This window comes from Mesitornis unicolor, unplaced genomic scaffold (assembly GCF_000695765.1).
Source record: "Mesitornis unicolor isolate BGI_N332 unplaced genomic scaffold, ASM69576v1 scaffold9224, whole genome shotgun sequence".
Lineage (NCBI taxonomy): Eukaryota > Metazoa > Chordata > Aves > Mesitornithiformes > Mesitornithidae > Mesitornis > Mesitornis unicolor.
In genome coordinates this window covers 7731-30003 of record NW_010180754.1, presented here as the reverse complement: position 1 = coordinate 30003, position 22273 = coordinate 7731, and the positions used below count along the sequence as shown (strand labels likewise).

Here is a 22273-nt window from a genome sequence, read left to right as displayed (position 1 = left end):
CCGCTCTTGTCAATGGAGTCCATTTTCATCATCCGCTAGAATTACACAGACACACACCGACAGGCTGAGAGCCCACGCTATTCCGATAAAAAAATAAACAGGGCAGTACGATGTCAATCAGGCACATGTGAAATGAATAACAAACTGGCTGCGTGACAGAACACAAGCAGCAGTTGTCACTGGGGAGGGAATTAGATGGGTTCCAGGGTGATCAGTACGAGGCCTGGCACGATTCACAGATGTCATCTGGAAATAAATATTTTTATTTCGAAATAAACATACGATCGACATTGATAATGTGTGCTGCTGACACAAAAATTTGCAATGTGGTGTATCGTGATGAGAACAGAGCAATCACTCGAAGCAGTTTGGATCACTGTGGAGGGCAAATCCATCCAAGCAATATGGGATGTTAACAGAGCCAAATGCAGAATTACACTTCTAGGAAGAAGGAATGCAGGCAGCAGAAGGAGATGATCCTGGAAACCAGCAATCTGCAAAGATTTTGGGGGTAATGACAAGCAATTAAATATGAACTGTCAGTTCAATGCCCTGACATCAGGGCAGTGAAGCCCTGCAAGAACAGGGAGGTATTTTTGCCTCCCCACTCATCCTCATCGCAGCAGGGCGTATGTATGCTAAAATACCACATCTAGTTCTGATGTGAAACACGTCGCATCTTCTAAGGGATGTTGAAAAACTGGAGAGGATGCAAGAAAAAACATGAAAAAAGTAATTTGAAGGCTGGTGAAAATGCCTTTCTGTTAGAAACCTCAAGCATTCAATCTCTTCAATTTGGCAAAAAGAAGATGAGAGGTGCTCTGATTACAGGGCACAGGTTTCTCCACAGGAACAAAACACCAGGTGTGAAGAGCCTTGTAATCGAACCAGGAAAGCCAAACCATGAAACAACATCTGCAAACCGAAGCCGAATGACTCCCTACTAGAAATCATGCCCACACACAGCAATATGGCCATTTTCCTCCTGCAAAACACACCTCAGTGGTGGATTCCCCAGCTCCCAATGCCATCGTTTCAGGAGAGGAAAGTGTCCTGCTGGGAGATGAGATATCACTGCAAGGGGGCAAATATAACTTAGTAAAGATGCATGATCCATGCTGTCCTGAAGGCGATTTTGGATGATCTATTGATCGTTTCTGGCCTTGAGCTGTAGGAATCCAAGAATGAAGGGTTTTATCCCAGAGACAGGAGTCCCCTGTCCAGATACTCATTATCTAATTTCTATAGGAAATTTCTAACACAGGAAAACCTTGAAAATGAGTGGTTAGGCATGGACAGGAGCCCTGAGAAGAAGCAGCGCAGATAATCTGTGCCGCTGGGCAGACACCCAGCTCTGCAGGCTGAAGGTTCATGCGCTGTTTGGAGTGGGGTCTGGCTCCAGGTCATTCAGGGCTGTGGGACTGGCCAAAGAGCACAAATGGAAAATGAAATCGTTACTTGCTGATAAAACTGTTAAAATCAAGATCTAAATGGAGATGAGGTCAGCAGACAGTGCTTGTTTTTCAATAATCAGCAAGGCCAACCACAATTGCAGAGAAGCGAACTTTATTTCAGTCCCACCCCCAGCCTCTTTCAGACGCTCTCCTGAGATTCTGCAGAGCACCACCTACCCCTGATGGCCAGGGGGGCCAGGCATGACCTGCCCACACATTTCGGAGCTATGAATCCAGTCCTGCTGCCAACAAATGAACTTCTCGAACTTTATTTCAGCCCCCCCCCCAGCCTCTTTCAGACGCTCTCCTGAGATTCTGCAGAGCACCACCTACCCCTGATGGCCAGGGGGCCAGGCATGACCTGTCCACACATTTCTGAGCTATGAATCCAGTCCTGCTGCCAACAAATGAACTTCTGGTGCCTGCTACCTACTGCTTTGCTACCTGGTGGGCTACTGCTGGTTTTGTTACTGACAAAGGAAAAGCTGTGTGGAGCTCTAGGGAGCCTAGATGAGAACTACCAAGCCCTGGAAGCTCAGGCACATTTGTTGTCTGATCTCTAGTGAGAGACCCCAGGCATAGTCCTAAGGGTGAACATGGCTGGGGTTCCCAGATTTTTCACTGTACAGATGGAAGAAGCCCAAGGAAAAGAGGTGAGAGCTCCCCAGCCCAGCAATGCTCACTGTCCTAGTGCTGGTCACTTGAGGGCAGCTTCAGCCCTGAGTTTTGAAGAGCCACTGGGTGAAGGTGACCGGTGGCATAAGACAGGGAAATATCAGCTCCTGTGCTGAAAATACTCCCAATGTATCTATCCTTGAGAAAGGGAGCATGCTATGTGCAAGTAGCAGGGCTTGGCTGGGCACTACCCACTGCCTACCTGAAGAAATTCCACCCCTTGGCTCTATGGACAACTTCTGCTATTCTCAGGATCATCAGATTTTGTAAAAAAAACCCCAAACAAACACAAAAAGAAAATCATATTAAGGGCTTTAAATAACATAATCGTTAGCATTTCAGTTACAAAGAAAAGTGGATTATATGTGGTTACTGTGAGGGGCAGCGCCAACTTCACAAAGGAAAAACGGAGGAAGAACATTACTCCATGGCTTGAAACACTTCAGGAAAAGTCATCCTACTGGGATCCTGTTGGCAGAGCATTCCAGTGCGTGACACAGCAGGGGAGGCAGATTTGCTTTGAATTAATTTGTTTATTTCATTCTATTCTAGGCAGATGAGCCCTGGGATTTGTAGACTGAGTTGAGTAACACCATCCTACCCCGGGCCACAGAAATCAGTGGCAAAGGGCGTCTTTCCTTCTCAGTGTGTCAGTCTCGATCCATCCTCAAGTCACACCAAGCAGCTGGCTCATGGTCAGGGAATGCAAAACAGAGCTTCTCCCCTCCAAACCTTCACAGTCAGTCCATGCTGGGCAGATGGGCACTGGCTTGCTTGAAGGGTCTCAGGTGATGGACCTGAGCTCACCACATCAGTATAGACCTGGCCAGAAAGCATTAGCAACTCCTAACCATCTGGTGGATCCTCTTGTGTATACGGCTGGAGCTTGTCCCCTTCCCAGGGATCTGCATCACCATAAGATCTCTCCCTTGTGTGGCTGTCCTCAGGGTAAGAGCAAGGATGGAAAACGGATGGGGCAGCTGCAGATCAGCAGAGTGGGCAGCTTGCGCTACCACTTTCCACGTCTCCACCTGCCCAGGGAAGAGTCATTGAAGGGGCAGAGGAGGCTGAGACCTCAAGAACTATGTTCTGGGACATTTAAAGTCACAGGGCTTCACTTTCATTCAGTCTTGCAGTTCCCTTCGTGTGGTATTACTCACTTCCCCTCTCCCAGCCAGGCACATGGCCAGCACAGATCTCTGCAAAGAGGCAGTGGTCTCTGCCTTTACAGGCGACCGTCTGCCAAGCAACTGGTTTCCCTGCTCTTCATCCGTCAGAGCTGCTGACAGCTTTCTCCATGTCAGGCACAGCCTGTGGGGCAGCAGCAGCATGCAGACTCCTAGGACACCTCTCCTTCTGAGACGTCCTGGGGTGTCCACCTCTGCAGTGTCCAGCTAACAGCAGCAGCGGTCCAGGGGAAACACGGGTCAAGGAGGGAAGGTAGAGGGAGCAGCGTTCTCCTTCCAGGAGTATGGATATGTGAGCTTCCGCTGATCACTGGCTGAGAGACCTGAGTCACCAGCACTTGGGAAGTTTCACTTCTATAGGTATTAGGCACTAATCAAAATTAAAAGAGATTCAGGATGGGAGGGAGCTGTGTAGACAGAGCAATGTGCTTCTACAGCAGTTCAAAACTACCTAACAAGTACTTGTAGCTGCTCTTTTCTGAGGGACAGGTCAAGGACCTGAACTCCCCATAAGCTCCTGAAGACACATGCCAGAAGTCAGGAGAACTCAGGGAGACCTGGTTCCTTACCTTCTAGTGCTACACATCCTGCAGGATCCAAATGACACCTGTATCACCTCCAGCAAGGGAACTGCACCCCTGCCACTGCACCTTTGTCTGTGTATAAAAGCTTTCTTTTAAATAGGGTTTGTTACTGCTTACACTCTGCTCTGTATTTACTTCAGAGACAGCAGGCTGGAGAAGGTACAAAAATGCTGTGTTCTCCAGATATGATGGCTCTCCTGCCCAGATCAAGATGAAGCTGCATAGTGCCTGTTCCCTGCCCAGAGGAGGTGAGTGACATCTCTCACCCACTGAGGACAGCGAGCAGAAGACCAAGCTGGCAGGCTCCCAGCAACCACACAGATCAACATGAGAACCGCTGTTTTCTGAATCAACCACAGGGGTTTTTTAAAGCCTGCCATTTCAAGACGAGAATCACAATAACCAAGTGTAAATCACTGAGACCATGGGGTCCAGAAAACAATAGATTTTCTAACCCACTATATATAGAAAGCCTTTTTCAAGTCTCTGATCACTTTCGATGATCATGGTTCTCTGGGTAAGCAAAAGCCACAGGGAATCCAGGTGGGCATCCAGCTGTGGCTTCCCTTAGTGACCTAGGGCCAGACATCCTCCTTGGGGCTAGAGGCAAAGGTGGGAAACTCTTCAAAGCACTTCCCTCTCCCCAGCAGCAACACCTCAGTCTTTCCTGGATTTAGCTTCTATCGGCCTCTCTTCATCCAACTGTTGACTTTGGCCACATCGCTAGTGCGCTGCGAAATGGTGTTTTTAGCATTTGTGTAAAGGAAATGCAGAGCCAAGTGCCACAGGAGCATTACTGGTTTTTCATGCAGCCTGCCTCGCCCTCTCCCCATCCAAAGCCCAAGTGACCATAGCGGGGTGGATGGCCTGAGGCACTGTGGAGAGAGTGAATCCTGGACAGTGTGGTCAGCAGGGAGGGGTGCTAACCCCAGACAAGGCGAGGGCTGGCCAGATGAGCACTGGAAAGTCACTCTTCCAGCTGGAAACAAATCTACACCCTGCTAAGCATCAGAGAGAGATGATGGAGACTGTAGAGACCAAAGGAGCAATTCCCAGGAGGGCAACAACAGAGTGGGACAGTACTGGCCAAAACAAAACTGAAGATGAGAGACCCTCAGAGAAGCAATCATCTTCCCAGAGTCCAGAAACCCCCATCCCAGGGCCCGAGCTCAACAAGCTCCATCTCTCCAACTACAACCAGCCTGCTGCCCAGGAAAGGACAGCTGCCTTCAACCACTTGGAGGGGAGGATGCTGCCTGCAGGGCTGGGTGCAGGGTCCCACGGTTGGGAGCTGCTGCAGCACTGGGGAGTCCACCCCAGCCACTCCAGCCTGTGTGCGCAGCTCCGAGCTGAAAAGGCTCAGCCAGGACAGGGGCTGAGTCATGCTCAGCCTCTGATAACCTGCCAGGACAACAGGCAGGTTTTCCTCTGTTTTTTAAATGCTGAACAATATACTCGGTGTCTGTCTTGTGCATCCGCCTGTCCCTTTGGCTAGATGCCCTCCCTGCTTGGGGCCACGGGGACCAAAATTCAGTGATTCACTTCCCCCTTTGTAATGCTCAGCAGTCACCGATTTTCCACTAAAGCATCACAGAAGAATGGGCAGCCTCAACACCAGCGTCTGTGTCTACAGGGGGAGAGAGAAGCAGCCAGCCTTGGAAAGCAACAAATCAACCGCAGACCAGAAACTTCCCCTTTCCTGGACTCTGAACAGGTTCCTCAGCAAGCAGACGGGATTCGTAGCTCGGGCTCCAGGCCCCAGAGCACAGGGGAGGCATTGCTTAGAAAGCACTCCAGTTTATTATCAATTAGCTCACAAACATGCTGACAAGGAAGACAGCTCTGTTAGGACTCGGGGAGAAGGGAGGAAACCACACCATACAAGGCACCTGACTTCAAGCCCACCCACATTATGTCCATAAATCGTGTCTCAGTTTATTATACCCACAAGCAGCAGAGATAGCTCTGAAACCTGCCCGCTTCAGGCTTTCCACTGTCTCTCCTGTGGCTGCCTTCAGCCCTGGTATAACACTGCAAGTGAAGGAGACACCGAAGCCCCCACTCGCCAGGGTTTGGGGGAAGGCAAGGGAAGTTCTCCAGGCAGGAGACCTTCCCAGCTGAGACAAGCAGGACACTGTGTACCACGAAGGCCACAGGAATGACCATATCAGTGTCTCTGTGTCCGATTCACAGTCACCCACAGCCAGATTTCATGCCAGATGGCACACCAGACACAGGCATCTGGGCCATCATGGGGACATCAAGGCAAGAGACAACCCTATTGCTTACCACAGCAAATAGGAGAGCAAAGGCACCAGGTATCTGCCCCATGCCACCAAACTCAGTCCCTTCACCACCTCCACCCTGGCATCTTCTTTCCTCTGGATCCCAAAGCAGTGCTGATGCTGAAGGGCTGCCCAAGCTGGCTCCCAGCCCACTGTGTAGTGCATGAGAACGAAGAGGGAGAAGGAGCAAATGCTATTTTCATCTGCCTAGGAGTTCCCAGACACCACATAAGTGAACCTCTATAGGCACACAGACAATTAACAGCTTCTCCTTAACCAGCCTCTGGGAGTCTAATTTGCTCCTTAGCCAAAGTGGCTGCTCACGTGTCTCCACACAGCTCTCTGCTGACATTAAATGCCCTTCCCTTGCCACACATGCTACCTGCCACTCTGCGAGGGCTCTTCTTTGCTCCCATGTATTAGAGAGTGAGCAATTGACTCCTTGGAAGCACTCCAGCCCTCCAGGCATGGGAACAGCACCTGCCTGGCCCAGCGAGGCTGCAGAAACATGCTCTGCGCAAGGGCATGGCACCAGGCTGTCACCAAGAGCCACAGATCCTACTTCTGGTTGGATCCATCAGACCTTAGTGCTGACCCACAGAGTGATCCATGGGAACCACGATTTCCAAATGCTGAGTGTGATGAAGAGCTGTTTGCAATCTGCCTGTCTCCAGTGGACTGTAGGCCAATGCCTCCCAGAATATCAAAATGCAGCCTGCAACCACTCTGAGCTTCAAGTGGAGCCAGCAGAGGAACCAGGCCAGGCTACTCAGTTACAAATGCCCCATCTGGGCCAAACCTTGCACAGTCCATAGACTAAAACAGGGATCTGGTGGCAGAGGGAGGCCAGCCGAGCTACCACTCCTCTGGCAGAGCTGCCCAGGCTGGCCTAGGGCCTGTGTGGTGAATGGCAGGCGAGACAGGCGGCTGCGCAGCCCTGCTCTCCCCAGCTCAGCCACACTCCTCTTTGGGCTGAAGTGGTGAGAAAGCTGCTCCAGTTGGCTCCTCTGCCTGCATGCAGGGGCTGGCGCCCAGCAGCACTATCAAAGGACATGGCACTGCTGCCGGATGCAGTCGCGCAGCCGCTCTCACACCTTGGTGAGAACAGACCCATCCAGAAATGTCCTAGCAGCTGCCGTCACATGAAGGTCTCCATCAGTGCCACCATCTTACTGCAGATATCACCCCATGGCCACAGCTTTTGCACTGTTACAAAACCAGGCACAGCTGGAGAGCTGCTAGTTGTCAGCTGTACAACATGACCACCCCACAGAGGGCTCAGCCACCACTACTGGCTACAGCGATGCCTCCACTGCCCCTCTCCTCCTCTCTATGCCCTCCAGTACAGTGAGCAGCAGGGTCCTGCCTGGCAAGTGAAGGAACTGTATTTAGGGCAGAGGCGCACAAGGGGAGAGGATAACATACCAACCTGCCCTTGTGCCCACAGGCACACCAAGATCTCCATCCCAAAGAGCTCTCTGTCTCCACCAGACACAACAGCTGCAAGCTGAGGGCCTGGCCTCTGTCTAATGAAACCTGCTTCAGAGGCGTCTGCCAGAGGAAAGCTCACTGCCGACCGCGGCGAGGTCACTCATCTCCCCCGTACAGCAGGGAGAAAACAAGCACTCTTGAGTTTCATTTCCATCTTGTTGACTAGCAACACTCACCCCCTCCACCAGGCTGCCAACTTCAAAGCCCTGAAAAAAACACTTGGGCCTATTCATCCCTGTGCCCACACATAGTCTGGGGAGCAGGGAGAGCCAGCTGCCTGCCCCCCACTGTACACAGGACATGGAAAGGGCAGGCAAAGCCTCTCTCATCCCAGGTGTGCCAGTGGGGTGAGGAGCTTGCGTCTACACACACACACACACACACACACACACACACACAGAGCATGAGAGCAACAGGGTGGAGAGGAGATGTGTGCAGTCCTCTCATCTGGAGAAGGGGAGGCCCTTCATCTGCAGCAGGAGGTGCTGGGAAGTCTCCCACTCATCCTGGGAACACTGTGGATCTAAAGCATATTTTAATCTAAAATAACGGTTGAACACCAGGCAGGACACCTGGCCTTTGGCTCTATTAGCTCGATGTCATTAGGTCTCCTCACATCTCTCCATCCCCCACCACACATAGGACTGCCTCACCCGCAACGCTCCAGCCATCAGAGCTGTGCTGAGATGTGACACGTTGCTGGTCACTCTGGAAGTCTCAGCCCTGACAGGGATCAGGGAATGAGCATCCCGATGGTTTTATTCTGTACTGTTCTGCACTGGCTCTGTCCCTTCAGTTGCTCAGTAGCCATAATACTAGAGCCTGGCTGGGGACTAGGAGCACCCTGGCCACACGTGCATGATGCTTGGTGGCCATGAATCTGCTCTCATACCTCCCTAAAGTGGTCTTCAATATCCACACCAAGGACCAGCAAGGAGGAGCAGGTTTCATGGCATCCCAGCTGGGAAGGGCTCCAGGCAAAAAGCCTTGGCAGTGCCTGGGCTCCAGCTCCTCAGCAGAGCAGCTCCAAAGCGATGGAGAAGGCAGAGCTCCAGTGTCGTTATCAACCTGTTGTTACATCCCTGGAAGAGTCTGGCACTTTGCTGTCGTAGAAAGCCTCGTAGCTTAAAAATCAGCACGGCCACCCTGCCAAGGCTACAGGCAACCTAATACACCCTGTCTTCCCCCTCCAGATAGCCTCAGCCTCTGAGTATGCTCCTCATCCTCCAGGGCCAGTGTTTGGCCCAGTTTTGCACGTGTGGGTCTGTTAACCGTTCCCAGAATTCCTTCCAATTCGTCAAGGACTTTTCTGGCAATAAGGAGCACCTTGACTCAGTGCAGGACCCCAGGGTGCAAGGAGAAAAGTCCATGTGTCTAGGCTCCTTTGCCTCCAAAGTCCTAAGCACCGCCGGTTCCTTGCTCACAGCCATACTGCATTACTCTCTGCTGCCTAATTCGCTGTTGACTCCTACTCTGCAAAATCTCAGCCTCTCCTTCCTCCAGATTTCTTCCTGCCATGGAGCATTTTTTTCCTTCGGCTCTAACAGATAATATTTTTCCAGCCTGAATCTCTTCTCAGATCCTGCCTGAAATGTTTCGTTTCTGCATCTCCCTGAAGAGCCTCCACGCAAGTGAGACAGAAATGGGTTGGTGTGGAGAGCTGGGTACCAATCCCATCCAGAACTAGGCACTCAGAGCAGCACTTCTAAGGGTGCTTCTGAAGAAAGGAGAGGAGAAGGGGCATATTTTATATGGAGACCTCTACATCTCTATTTCAACCACTCCCTGTATCAAAGCAGCTTCAATTCATCCCTTGTGTCCTGCCAGCACCTGGTGATTTATGGAAAACACTCAAAACCAAAGAGAACAGCTTTGATATTGCTTAAGTACCAGCTTAAACCAAATAAGGCAGCAGATGATCAGGTATGAGAAACTGCAGCATAATCCATATGCACAAGGGAGCTGAAAGCAAGCTGGATGACAATCCTAATTCAGGCATTAGGGAAAACCTCTCCAGCATTTGATCATGGGGCCTTAGCGCTCTTCTAACATCTTTCTTCTTTTATACAACTGCTATATAAATTGTGTTGTCATAAATGTCCCAAATGATATATGTATAGTATATAAAACAGGCTATAAACTGGATTTTCTCTGGATTTTCTCACCTACCACATGCACAATGCATTTGCCCTGCACCCTGTTCTCTTGCATGTAATCTCAGACTAAGCTGACAGCAGCAGCATTTTTCTTTCAGTAAGAAGGAAAAGTGTGTTTGAACATTTTCTCCCAAAGCCTAGAGGCTGAATTAAGCTATAGGAATGGCGCTCAAGGAGGTGTAGAAGAACCAGGCCTGATGTAAAGACCATATTTGGAGTTTAAAAGCAGCCTGAAAAGCCAGCTATCCTCTTGCTGCTCTGAAGCATATGCAACCCCCTAGAAAGTAAATACATAAAACACATAAACCAGAATGGTGCTGACAGCTTTAAAACACTAGAAAGTAGAGAGAGCAACTGTATCTGGTGCCAGGCTAGAGAAGGTATATGATGTAATTTAAAAATAGAAGCATTTTTATATAAGAAAAATGACATTTATGCTCCTCTTGAGTAGCTTGAGTTTTTCCTTTAGGCTTCCCAGACAGCCTGCCAAGGGCTTTTAACTATGTCAAAGCAGGAGAGGGGACAAGATGTGGAGCTTATGGTGATCTCATTGCCCTGAGTGGAATCTCTTTTCACATATTCTCACACGGACTGGCACTGGCTTCTCAGTTTCAATTTTTTAACAAAGTCTCAGGTATCTCCTAAAGTTGGCCCTGGATCAAGGAACGTAAATGCTTGGCCACCTTGAGAAAACTATATTGCCAAAGGGAAGCACCTTTCAAAGATGCAATTAGGGCTTCTCTGCACTGGGAAAGTATGCATAGATACACTGCAGCGGCAGGAGGCAAGGTTGGCACCAGTGTTTCACCTCAGGAACTCCACATCACGTGCTATAGATCTCCTGGGCTGCTCCCATCCCAATCAAAGCAGGAAACCTGTTACAGTCCATGCAAGGGAATGTACTTACACAGAGGGGCTTCTCAGGCAGGGTCAGCTTTTATTTTCTCTGCTATTTGGGTATTAATAAATTGCAACCCTCATAAATGTCAAGTGACAGTCATAAGTGAGCAGAAGTGTAGGAACTGTGATCAGAACCTGTTACAGTCCATGCAAGGGAATGTACTTACACAGAGGGGCTTCTCAGGCAGGGTCAGCTTTTATTTTCTCTGCTATTTGGGTATTAATAAATTGCAACCCTCATAAATGTCAAGTGACAGTCATACACAGAAGTGTAGGAAGTGTGATCAGCAGGGGCATGGCTAGTACAGACCTCCTCCTAGCTCTATAGGTATCGTGGACAAACAGTCCTGGACACTCAGCAGCAACCCAAGTAAGGCAGTAAGAAAGCTTCCCTTTTCCTCATAAACGTGGAAAGTTCAAAGCTGGCAAGGCAGAAGGATCCTGCTTTAACAATTAAGACAAATCTGTCTCTGTTCGGAGTAGCATCTTTAAAAAGAAAGTGATCTAGTCCTCAGTGACAACAAGCCAACCAAGCTGATTTTGCCAAGCTGCAGTACACAATGTCGTGTTTCACGGGTCACCCCAGGCTGCAGAGCTTTATGTCCACCCCTGGACTCCTCTCCTCTGCAAAGGACCATGCTAGACATTTGACTGCCACCAGAATGGGAGCTGGCTTCAGCCAATTTTCAAAAGAGGTGAAATATATTTTCTCCAACCTCTGCCACACACTCAGGATCCTGCCTTCTGCTTGCTCCCTGCTGTTCTCATCCCTCGCTTCCAGGAGAGAGAGCAGAGATTTTGGCAGAGCCTCCCTGCTGGCGTCAGGTTCCCAGTGTCCCCAGGCCAGGAGCACTTGCCACAACTCCTCAAGGGCTGCATATAGCCCTTTCTCTCATCAAGAAGGGAGGAGATGTCTCCTCCAGGGTGCTGGAGAGGAGGCTCTGAGATCAGGAGTCAGTGACACGGGCATGCTGCAACTCGACCGTCTTCCTTTTCCATCCCGAAAACAACAGGCAACTCCCAGCAACTGCCTTGATTAAACAGAGCCCTCTCAGAGGAAGCTCCCTGCCCTCAAGAGCTTAGCTGCATTAAGCTGTCTGCACAGTGTCTCAGCACCTTATACCACAGCTATGTCCTTTTCCCTTGCCTGCATTGCTGGGAAAATGCTTTGCAGGTCTCACCCATCTCTATTTTCTGTGAGGAGGAAGGATGTCTTTCTTCCCAGGCAGTCCTCGTCCAGCACACACCTCCCATCCGGACAGCACGGCTCCCTTGCGTAGCTGCTGGTTACAGATTTATGCCCAGCAGTCCCGCAGGAGGGACCTTCTTGGGTGGCAGCTGCAGGACCCTCCTCTCACGCTGCGCCGACTCAGAGGCAGCTGGCCGTCCATCCCGACGGCAAGGGGCAGGGGAGCGAGTCCTTTCCACTCCCTGCTAAAACAACAGGAATTCTGCTGATACTCCAGCCTTAGGAAAACAAAGCTGTTTCCATTTAACTTGGCTTCTGGGCTGAGGTGCAGCTCCACCCGCACAATCATCCATCGGGGCTTTGCTTCTCTGGGCAGAGATTCAGGCGGAGATGGAGAAGAGGGAGGATCTGCAGCTAGTCCACGCCGGGAGGGTCTCTAACAACCCCAGGATTTTGCTCCAGAGCACTCTGTTCTAAGCAGCACAGCGCCGTGTCCTCCCAGCTTCTGCAGCCCCTCAGATGCCTTTGAAAAGGTCTTGGGAAGTGGTACTCATTGGTCAGCCTGTATTTTTAGAGATGAAAGCTTGAGCTGCCCTCCTCCTAGCCATGCATTCCCCTGGGCAAATGCTGCACTCAGATGCTGTCTTATTCTTCAGTCCCAGGAAGAAGAGATAATTTGCACTGTACAGGCAAGCCAAGGATGCAGTGATTCTTCCCTGGTACCTTTCCAAACAGAGGCACCAATGGCTCCACGTAACACTGCAGCACTGACACCAGTGCTCAGCACAACACTCAGGCTGATGTCCACATCCCCATCTTCCCAGGACTGCCAGTATGCCCAGAAATGGATCTATGACAGCTACACTGGGAAAGCCCACAGATCCATTTGGTAACTTCCACATCTGTCAGGTGCAAATACAAACCAACCACATCTGCCAGAAACAGGGCCACGAAAACAGGCAGCTGCCTTGTCCTACTTTTCACCAAGGCTTTATAGGCTCCTCCAGACTCCCAAAGACTTCCTACCCCCAGAGCAGGCTACTCTCCACAGTGAAGTTTTAAAGCAGCACCAGCACTCAGGCAAGTGGGGAATATTTTGGTCCAGTTCTTGAATAACCCAGGGGTAACTCCTCACTCTCTCCGAAGACGCGCTTCAGAACACACTAAAATCAAAATCAACCTCATCCCTGCTTAGCAAGCAGGTCCCTGGGGAAGGATTCATGGGTTTTGTTGCATACTTGTACAGCTTCTAATACAGCATTGTTCTAGTGCATTACTTCAGAGCTTCTGATTGCTACCTCCATACAAACAAACACAAATAAAGCCAATATACACACAAATAAACTAAAGCAGAAAGCAAATTCACTCATGTGAGGATTGATTTCCTGTCCTGGCACAGCAAGATGAGGCTCGTGTCTACAGGCTCCCATTCTTGCACAACTCCTCCTTGTTAGCAATGGAAATGAGCAGGGAGGTTGGGGACTGGTTGTTTGTCCTGGACCTCAGAGCCTTCTCACAACCACTGGCCTGGAACCACCAGTGTCCTCTGTCCACTGAGAAACCCAAGAGCTTCTTCCACCTCTTCCTTATCAACAAATCAGACAAGCAAGCCAGCTGCTGTGGGAGCATGGCAGGCTCACCAGGAAAAGTCAGCATCCCACCAGCACAACCCAACCTTATCCAGGAGACCAAGGACTGGAAAACCCAAGCTGTTCCTCTCAGACTTGACAGGGAACTGAACTCCAGTGACGGTAACCCTGAGTTTGCAGCCTAAGAACCGATCCTTGTACTTGCAAACATGAGCAAGATCAACCTAATTCTGGGAAGGCTACTCAATTTCTTGCTTTTGCTGCTACAGCCCAGTGGTACGGAGAAAGCCTGACACAGAAGCATGAAAGTACTTTAGTGTTAGCACAGAAATAGGTGATGTAACTGCAAGAACCAGCCTTCAAGTTCAGACAAGTCTGAGATCATGGTTTCATGGTCTACCTAATAAGTGGCTTCCCTCAAATGAGGAGTCCACCCTTTTCCTCCTCATCACTGCTAGCCTTGCAATTCTGTCTAGTCCCTCTGATCCTGATGTAATATTTCAATAAGTCAGTTTAACACACTGAAGTGGCAGAAAATTATCCTTTTTCTTTCTGTGTTATATTTTTGCTGATTTATTGAACCGAGCCAACTCATCCAGGGGCACATTAGCACCAATGTCAGTACAAGGGAAGCAGTGGGAGGGCATGGCTGGGTGCAATGGCAGCAAAAACGCACCTTCAGCTACAGACGCTCACTCTTACAGTGCTTCACAGCTAGCCCAGAAGTTGGCAGGATGAAAAGGACACCCAGAAATATTTGAGAAACAACTCATCTAACAGCAGCAAGACTTTTAGGTCATGGCAGTTGTATGCCATATGCTATATGGTCCATGGACAAAACCCAAGTGACTGAATTGTATGGGAAGATGCCCAGGGGCTGACATGAGGCATTTTGATGCAGACCAGTGCCAGAGTGGAGGCATCCTCAAGGATAGCTCCAGAAAGCAGTCAGTGGTGGCTGTGTTCCACAGTCCTGCCCGCAGCCATTGCAAAGGACCAATGACCAATGCCCTTGCTGAATCCTGTGGGATACGGTGATGTCCTCTGGCCTCTGTGGGTAGAGAAGGAGGAAAGGCACTGCATGGTCCTTAATGGAGTCCTATTTCCTTGGGACAGCGCCAGAGGATTTAAGGTACAGCAGGCAGCTGGGCATCCAGCAATCCCAGCTCAGCGATCACCAGCCGCTGTGTCTGACTGTTTGGTCAGGAATGCTCTGCCAGTGCCTGCACAGGCCCCCATCCTCTGCGCAGAGCCTGAGGTCATGTTCCATACTGGGAAAGCCTCTGACAGGTGCTGTGTCTCCAAGGGCACTGCTCTGCCTCCCCTCCAGTCCTCGCGCGCAGAGCGGTGGCACAGAGGGGTAGGAGGAGGTCATGGCTGCAGGGAAACTCGTCAGCAATGGCCAGGATTGCAGGCACGTGCAAGGGCTGCGTGCTCGCCCAGACACCGAGCCCCTCTTGGGGCAGCGATGACAAGGGTTGGCCACCTCTCCTCTGCCTTGCCTGAATTTGGTTCCCATCCAGTAGTCTTTTATTTGGGCACCCTGATACGCCGGCTTCAGTGAACTACTTCAAGTCAGCCAATTCCTCGTCAGTCATTTGAGCCCCTCCAACACTGTAGATGGCTGAGAGTAAGTGTCTAGAAATGTCTCCAGCCCATGCATTGCCTCTGCTTCAAAAGAGACAGAAAGGCATTGGCTACTTTAAGTGCAACAGACACTTTAAAAACAACCTGCAGAAATACAGAAAAATTAAGGCTGACCTGCAGTCTCCTTGGGCTGCTCCAAATGATGCTGACAGAGAAGAAAAGGAGACCCAGTCCTTGGGCTGCTCCAAATGATGCTGACAGAGGTCAAAACAGCTCAGAGAAGAAAAGGAGACACGTAAGTTACCTCCTGGTTAGGCACCTGTAATTTGCTGTGATGTCTTCTTGACTACGTCTGAGGGATTTCTGCTGAAAGCCAAGGCACCTGTAATTTGCTGTGATGTCTTCTTGATTACGTTTGAGGGATTTCTGCTGAAAGCCACGTGCAAAGTCTCTGCTGTGGTGGCTACCAACAAAACCAAGCTTTCTGGCCCAGCATCTGGGGTCTCTGCTGTGGTGGCTACCAACAAAACCAATCTTTCTGGCCAAGCATCTGGATGAGTAGCAGTAAGAACAACATGGGCCTTTAGGGGTGGTCCAGTCTAACACTTTGCTCCCAGGTACCTGGACTCTTACAAAAAAACAGAGGTGATCTTTCGAAAAAACAAATGTGGGGGTTGTTGTACAGCAAGCAGGCACCATTCCCACCTCTGCATCCCCACCAAGCTTCTAGCACCACAGAGGTGCTTGTCAGGGAAAGGCACCTCTCCCACCTTTCCTGCCTCCTTCAGCAGAAAACCCAGAGGTTTCACAAACTCAGAGGGACCTCACAAAACACAGAGTGTGGAGGAGTGGCAGCTCAGGTACAAGAGCACCTCAGCACCGACCTGAGGTGGGTGGGCTGAAGCTGTAAGCTCTTCCTTACCCAAGAGGACTGGATGATGCCACAGATGTCAGCCCAAGCTTACCACACTCCTCACAGTCTCTCCTGCAAGGACCTCTGTGAGGTCCCATAGCTGTATCTTTGCTTCTGTACCCAATACGCAGGCATGTGCCTGGGTACCAAAATGACCCACACCACAGCAGGGTGGCACAGAAATACAGAAGAGCTGGCTCAGTAACAGCTAGAGTTGCCCTTACCAACATTTAATAGCACACCTCAGATCTATGTAGTCTTCCGTGGGTGATACCTGGACATATTTTTCTAAACACAGCCTCTTGGGACAGAGATTTAACCCCTAAATCCTCTGCCCACCCTGCTGCTACCACAAAGGCTGCTCAGCAACTGGACAAGGGCAAACTGGTGAGCTTCATGGTGCTCCTTCACTGTGAGACCACCACTAGCCTGTCCTGTTCCTGCAAGCGTTTGGGGATCGTGACACAATGCTGAGGACAAACTGAGTGCCTCAGAGGGACAGCAGGGCCCGATGTCCCCCTCCTTCCATCAGCTCCCACCAGGAGCCAGTGTGTCCGGTTTCACCAAGCAGAGGCTGTGGCCCAACTGAGTGTTGCATTCGCTGTCTGTGGGTCTGGGGGAGCATCCCGCCGGGCACCGTGTTTGACTTACGCAGCCGGGATATGCCGTGGGACAGGCGCCTGTGCCCCTTGTGGGGAGGCATCCCGCCCTGTCGTGCTGGTCCTCCTCCGGAGGGAGCTTGCAGGGGGCTGGAAGGCGGCGGCGGCACTGCGCGGGTGGTACTCCTGCTCAGGAACGACTTCTTCGCACCGGGAGCCCTGGAAGCCTGAGCGACAAGTACAGACATGGGGGCGGCTGCAGGAGCCCTTGTTCTGGCACGGTGGGTTGCAGACAGCTGAGGAGACACAGAAAGGTGGTTAGTAGACAGTGGTCGCACCCGGCTGGGGCATCACAACCAGGGCAGTCCCATCTCTTCTCTGCAGGCAAGTGACCTTCAAAGTCTCAGCGTTACTGCTGCCATGGATCCCTAACGCAAGGTCACCTCCTCTGAGACTTGTTTCTGCTCCCACTTCTCCCCACTGTCTCTGCAGAGCTCTTCTCCAACAATATTCTTTTCAGAAAGCTCAGAAATCGGCAGCATGGTCAGCAGAGAGCATATGGCCTCCAGCATTGCTCACAGCACTCCGGGCAGGAATAGGACCAATCCAAAAGCAAGGGACTCCATGTTACCTTCAGTCTTTTCCTTCAGTCCTTTCCATGCAGTCTGATCTGCATGGTCATCCCTGCCTGTCCCCTCCAGAGCTTTCCAACTCTCCCTCCACAGCTGATTTTGGAATCAGTGCTCTCAAATTCCTCGGCAGCTACGGGGACTTACAGTTCATTAACTTCATGCCCAAATCAACCTCTGAGCCTGTGTGTGTTCCTAATTACAGCACATCAGCTTCAGCTTGCACCCCAGGAAGAAAGTGCTATTAATTATTTGCCAGACCCTAACACTTCCCAAGTCAACAGGTGCCAAATTGGGTTTATAGCCCAGTCAGTGAGAGCCAGGAAACCACAGCTCGCTCAGGTAGGACTGGGCTTGTTGTTCTGAGCAAGAATAATTGAAAAGGCACTGGGAAACACTGTCCTCCCTCAAAGAAGGAAAGGGCCAGCTGACTGAAGGGTAATGAAACCTTGTGGGACAATACAAGGTGGACATTAACCTCCAGCCATGGGGGAACCCTGTGGATGGGCTGAACCATGCAGCCGCTGCTTCTGCTGAGGGTCCCTTCCCCAGGACTGCTCCGGGAAGGCCGCAGGAGTATCTGACATCCAAGAGTCCTTGTATAGGCTCTGAGGTCCTTTCATAGCAGTATACCCCCACAACCCTTCTCTCGCCCCAAAACTGGACTGCCATCAGCTTTTCCTAACTAGAGCAGGGATATATTGGCTGGAATGCTTCATTTGACCTTTATTACCATGTTAACATTCAGGAAGAGAGGGAGATCTCAAGGAAAGAGAGAGCCCAAGTCACACAGGGCTGTATAGGTGAAAGCCAGAGGTTTTGATGAAATCCTCCAGTAAAATAAATCAGCCACCACAGCAGACTCTGGAACAGAGACAGGGCCCTAGTCAGGCAGGAATTAAGTTCTCTGGGAAGTCTGGCACTCCCAAAGTTGATGTAATTTATAATATAAAACTCAGCTGTGATTTAAATAGACTGCCAGTCCCTACCGCTATCTCCCAATAAATGCCTGGTTTAACAAATGCCACCAGAGCAGGAAGCCAGCCATTGAAAACAGCCACTTCACGTGCTGAAACACTGCAGAGCCTAAGCGCCGGGACCACAGTGGTTCTCACAGCCTCTCCCTAACATTGTTCATAGTCCCATTAGGCTGTGCCCTGCAGCAGGAAAGCAGCGATAAGCAACTGGGCACTCTAAAAAGCCCCTAAGGCAGCTGATGTAAAGAGGAAGAAGGGAATAGGATTACCCTTCTGGTCCCTTCATGCAGGATAGGTGCGGAACTGCCCTAGCTGAAATACTTCAGCTCTAGGATTAATCCCCTTCCCGGTTGCCTTTGCAGACTCAGAAGGAACTTGAAAACGCTTTTAAAAAATCATTGTTTTTCACTCAGTCCAGCTATGTAATGTAGGGAGAGCAGATCATTGGACAGAAGTACTGTCAATGCCAAGTGTGTGAAATCACAAGTCAGGCCCCCAAAACCATTACGCTGACCAAAGAAACAACATGGTGAAAAATATATAATTGTCATTACTGTGTCTCTGCTGCTCTGCACGTGCTCTAGGTCTAGGAAACCGGAGTAGATCTGCACTGTGAGCTCTCTGAGCTGCTCTCCTGCTCAGTCAAATTTAAACATGGGGGAATCTGTCCATCCAGCTAGGTATCCACAGGAAAACTGCGAAGGTGCTGAAGGACTTGTACCACTGGGATGATTTAGTCCACTTTCTTGTGGAAAAGTTTGCTTATTGATGCAAAGCAATGTGTGATCTCAGTTCTAACCTAGAGCTCTGACTGTGTTAGCAAACCCAGAAGGGATGGACAATTCAACACAAGTGAGAGATGTGTTGGAGATGTGCAGGATGAGAGGCAGGGAGATCAATAGTGATGCAGGAATAACAGAGAGGGAAAACAGAACTTCAATGATAAACAGTCTGGGCTCAAAAAACACCTACAATCACCGTACAGAAGAGAGACAAAAGGAGAGAGCATGTGAATGCCATCTCCACTTTGCAGATGTGGAAAAGCCCCAGGTGCTAATGTGACTGTTCGAAGACACACTGTGAGACCACAGCAGAGCCAGCAACTCATCCTGGAATCCCTGTGTCTTCATCCACTACCTCAACTGCAAGCCCATCTGTATGAGATTAGAAAGGGCATGAATTTATTTAGTCCTTCCCAACATGCTGATTAAAAACTATTCTTTTAAACTTTAAAATATCCATGTCAGAAAAAGCGCTCATCCTGCATTACCAGCCCAGCCCAGGCTGCTGTCTTGGGAAGCAGAAACAATCATGAAGAGCGCTGATGAAAGTGGAGGCTGATGAACATACCTCAGGAGGCTGAGCAAGAGGATTCCCTGACTCTGAAGCAGAGGGGAAGGATCATGAGCTAACAGCAGCTAAATTATCAACAAGTGCACACTGCAGCCCTGCAGCCCCTGCAATGTGGGCAGTGCAGGGGGCTTCTGGCCAGCCTGGGTTTCTTCTCCACCAAACCCAGGACATAAAGGCCTGAGTTTCACCCCACAATGAAGTCAAACAGGCAGGAGGTTGGATGCACTCCTCTGTCACAAGTTCAGATGTAGTTTATTTTCCCCCATGTCCCCTCCTAGGCAAAGATCTCTGGAAACCCACAGGAAGCTCTGTGTGCAGTTCAGCGTGGTGACCTGGCAACACGTGGACAGAAACCAAGCCCATTGCAAGTGGGTGAGATTTTCCTCCTTAACTCCCTTAGCTCCCTTCCACTCTCCCAGGAAACACTGGGAAAACGTCTCAAAGAAAGAGATTTTTTCTCTTTCATCTTCCCAGACACTGACTTTCTGAAAACTCCCCAAGTCCCTATTGCTCTTTTGTCCTTAAAGCTGGAACAAACCAAAAGGGTAGAAAGACCTGCCCATGGCTTGAGTTCAATCATATGCAGCGATGTTGCAAGAGGCAAGTCCCTGGAAAAGCATGGGTGGAGAAGGAAGAAATCACTGTGCTTGGTAGGTGACAGAGAGTAGATGATGGCAACAATTTGGCCTACTCTCTCTCCTGCACTTAAACCCATCAAAACCAAGGTCCTGCCCAAGACTCAAATGCCAACTGCTTCCCTGTTTCTTCAGAGGTTCCCTCTGGCTGCATTTCTAGCCCACTGACTTCCCTGATATGCCCCATATCAAAGACCATGAGATCAGACATTAAACAGCGTTACAGCTTTAAAAACAGCCAAACATCCCCAGCAGCTTGAACTCCAGCAGAAAAGCTCATCGAGGGAGGTAGCTGGAAACGAAATTATGTTTACATATCAACGGACTCCACCTACGACCTGCCAGAGATTTACCATCCCGGTCAGGGGGACAGGGTCAGGCCCGATCACGTTGACAGTGTCCTTTTAATGAGTCCTTGGGAACAAGGGCCCATCACCTGAGCAACCACTAGGACAGCCCGTGTGGCTGTGAGCCCAGACCTGCTGCTCCTACGAAAATCCCTAATGAGAGAAAGATGCTGCCATGGCTGGCCCCGTGCTCTGTTTACAGACGCTGTCTGGCAGCACAGCACGCTCTCTACCGTTTGGCTTCTGTCGGCGGGGGGGAGAGGGAGAAGGGAGGTGAGTCAGCCCTTGGCCCCTTGCTCCCGAACAGCGATCGCTAATGCAATTATCCCAGCGCGGCCGAAGCGCCGTGAGATCCCGCGGCAAACAAAGCGGAGCCTCTTTCCCCACTAAACATCTGGGCAGCTGCTGCCACTCGAGTGAAGGCAGATGCTCTCGGCTATTCTGGGAAGGGTGTTCCTGTCCAGAAAGCCTGCCCAGTGTCTGTGTGCTCCCTGCCTGAGACCAGGCAGGTGCATGGGGCAGGCAGCCCTCTTGGATGGGGCAGGCAGCCTCCTTGGAAGGCCCATGGATGGGCCAGATGGTGTGGCCCCATGGTTTGGAGACAGGGATCACGGCAGGGGCTGAGCTGTGGTTGCAGAGTTATTGGGGATGGGGATGACACTGCAGCTGTCTCTAGTGCCTGCCTAAACCCCTTCCATAGGGAAGCCCAATATTATCTCAGCCCCCAGGGCTGTGGCAGTGTCCTTCAGAGAAGCAGAGCCAAATTAACCCCTCTGTGGGCAAGCAGGAAGGCCCTGGCCGGGCAGTTTCTGCACTGCAGGAGTGAGCTGCAGCCCTTCGCCATTTTACACATCCCATGTGCTGCATCACGCTTCACCCATCCCAGCCACTGTGCCAGCTTCATTAATTGCTTTCCTTAATAGCACTCAGATAATTTGAAGCCCTGATTTCCCCCTCAGCGTCAGCAATGCTCGTCCACGTGAGCACAGCCCTGCTCTGCTGGTTCCCACCTGCTGGGACTTTCACAGACCTGCCTTTTACTCCAAGCAGGACCACAAGAGCTTGAAACTCACCCGAAAATGTGGTGTTGCAATGCCCTGCCAGAACAAGACCCTGCTTGGGATGGACACTAATAACGATAATAAAGTAAAGCCATAATTATTCAGTGTGCTCAGACTTTGCCAGCAGGCAGGGAGAGCTGACCCACAGCCTGGCAGCCCCACTGAGAGGCTGCAGTGCTGCCTCTGGGGACCCGGAGCACTCAAGCATTTTTTAGGGGTGGATCATGAGACCTGCACCGGCTGAGGCTGTCATACTCACGTTTGATGCAGTGGTTTGTGCCAGGAGCCGTGGTCCATCCTGGGCAACACTGTCTGCCGCAGACATTTGGCCTAAGCAAAAAGACAAAGCAGTGCGGTTAGGAGAAGGGGAAGCTGAGGTCTCTCTGCAGCCAGCACCTCTGAGTCACCCGTAAAATTATTTCCTGCAGCATCTGATATTTCCTTCCAGATGGACCAGCAGCTGAGATCAAAACCAATGGGACAAGGGCTGAGTTGTTTAAGTGCTTGGAAAAGAAATCCCGGAGGACTATGTGAATGCTGCAGTGTGAGCGACCCCTCAGGGAGTATCTCCCTTTTGAACTGGCATTACGCTGGGTTCCTGGCACAGTGCTCAGAGGAACCATTTTCCTCCTGAGAGCAACTGGAGGCTAGCAGCCTGCGAT

General features: G+C 50.6%; 1 protein-coding gene across 1 annotated transcript in view; it reads right to left on the bottom strand.

Annotated features, from left to right (window-relative positions):
* LOC104539606 (latent-transforming growth factor beta-binding protein 2-like) overlaps positions 1-21941 on the bottom strand; it is a gene marked incomplete at its 5' end in the record, with an annotated part of 61678 nt that extends 39737 nt beyond the window's left edge. Inside the window, 2 exon segments of the mRNA XM_010183184.1 lie at positions 16662-16905; positions 21871-21941. Coding sequence (XP_010181486.1) covers positions 16662-16905; positions 21871-21941 — 315 coding nt within the window.
* Positions 21942-22273: the final 332 nt, after the last annotated feature.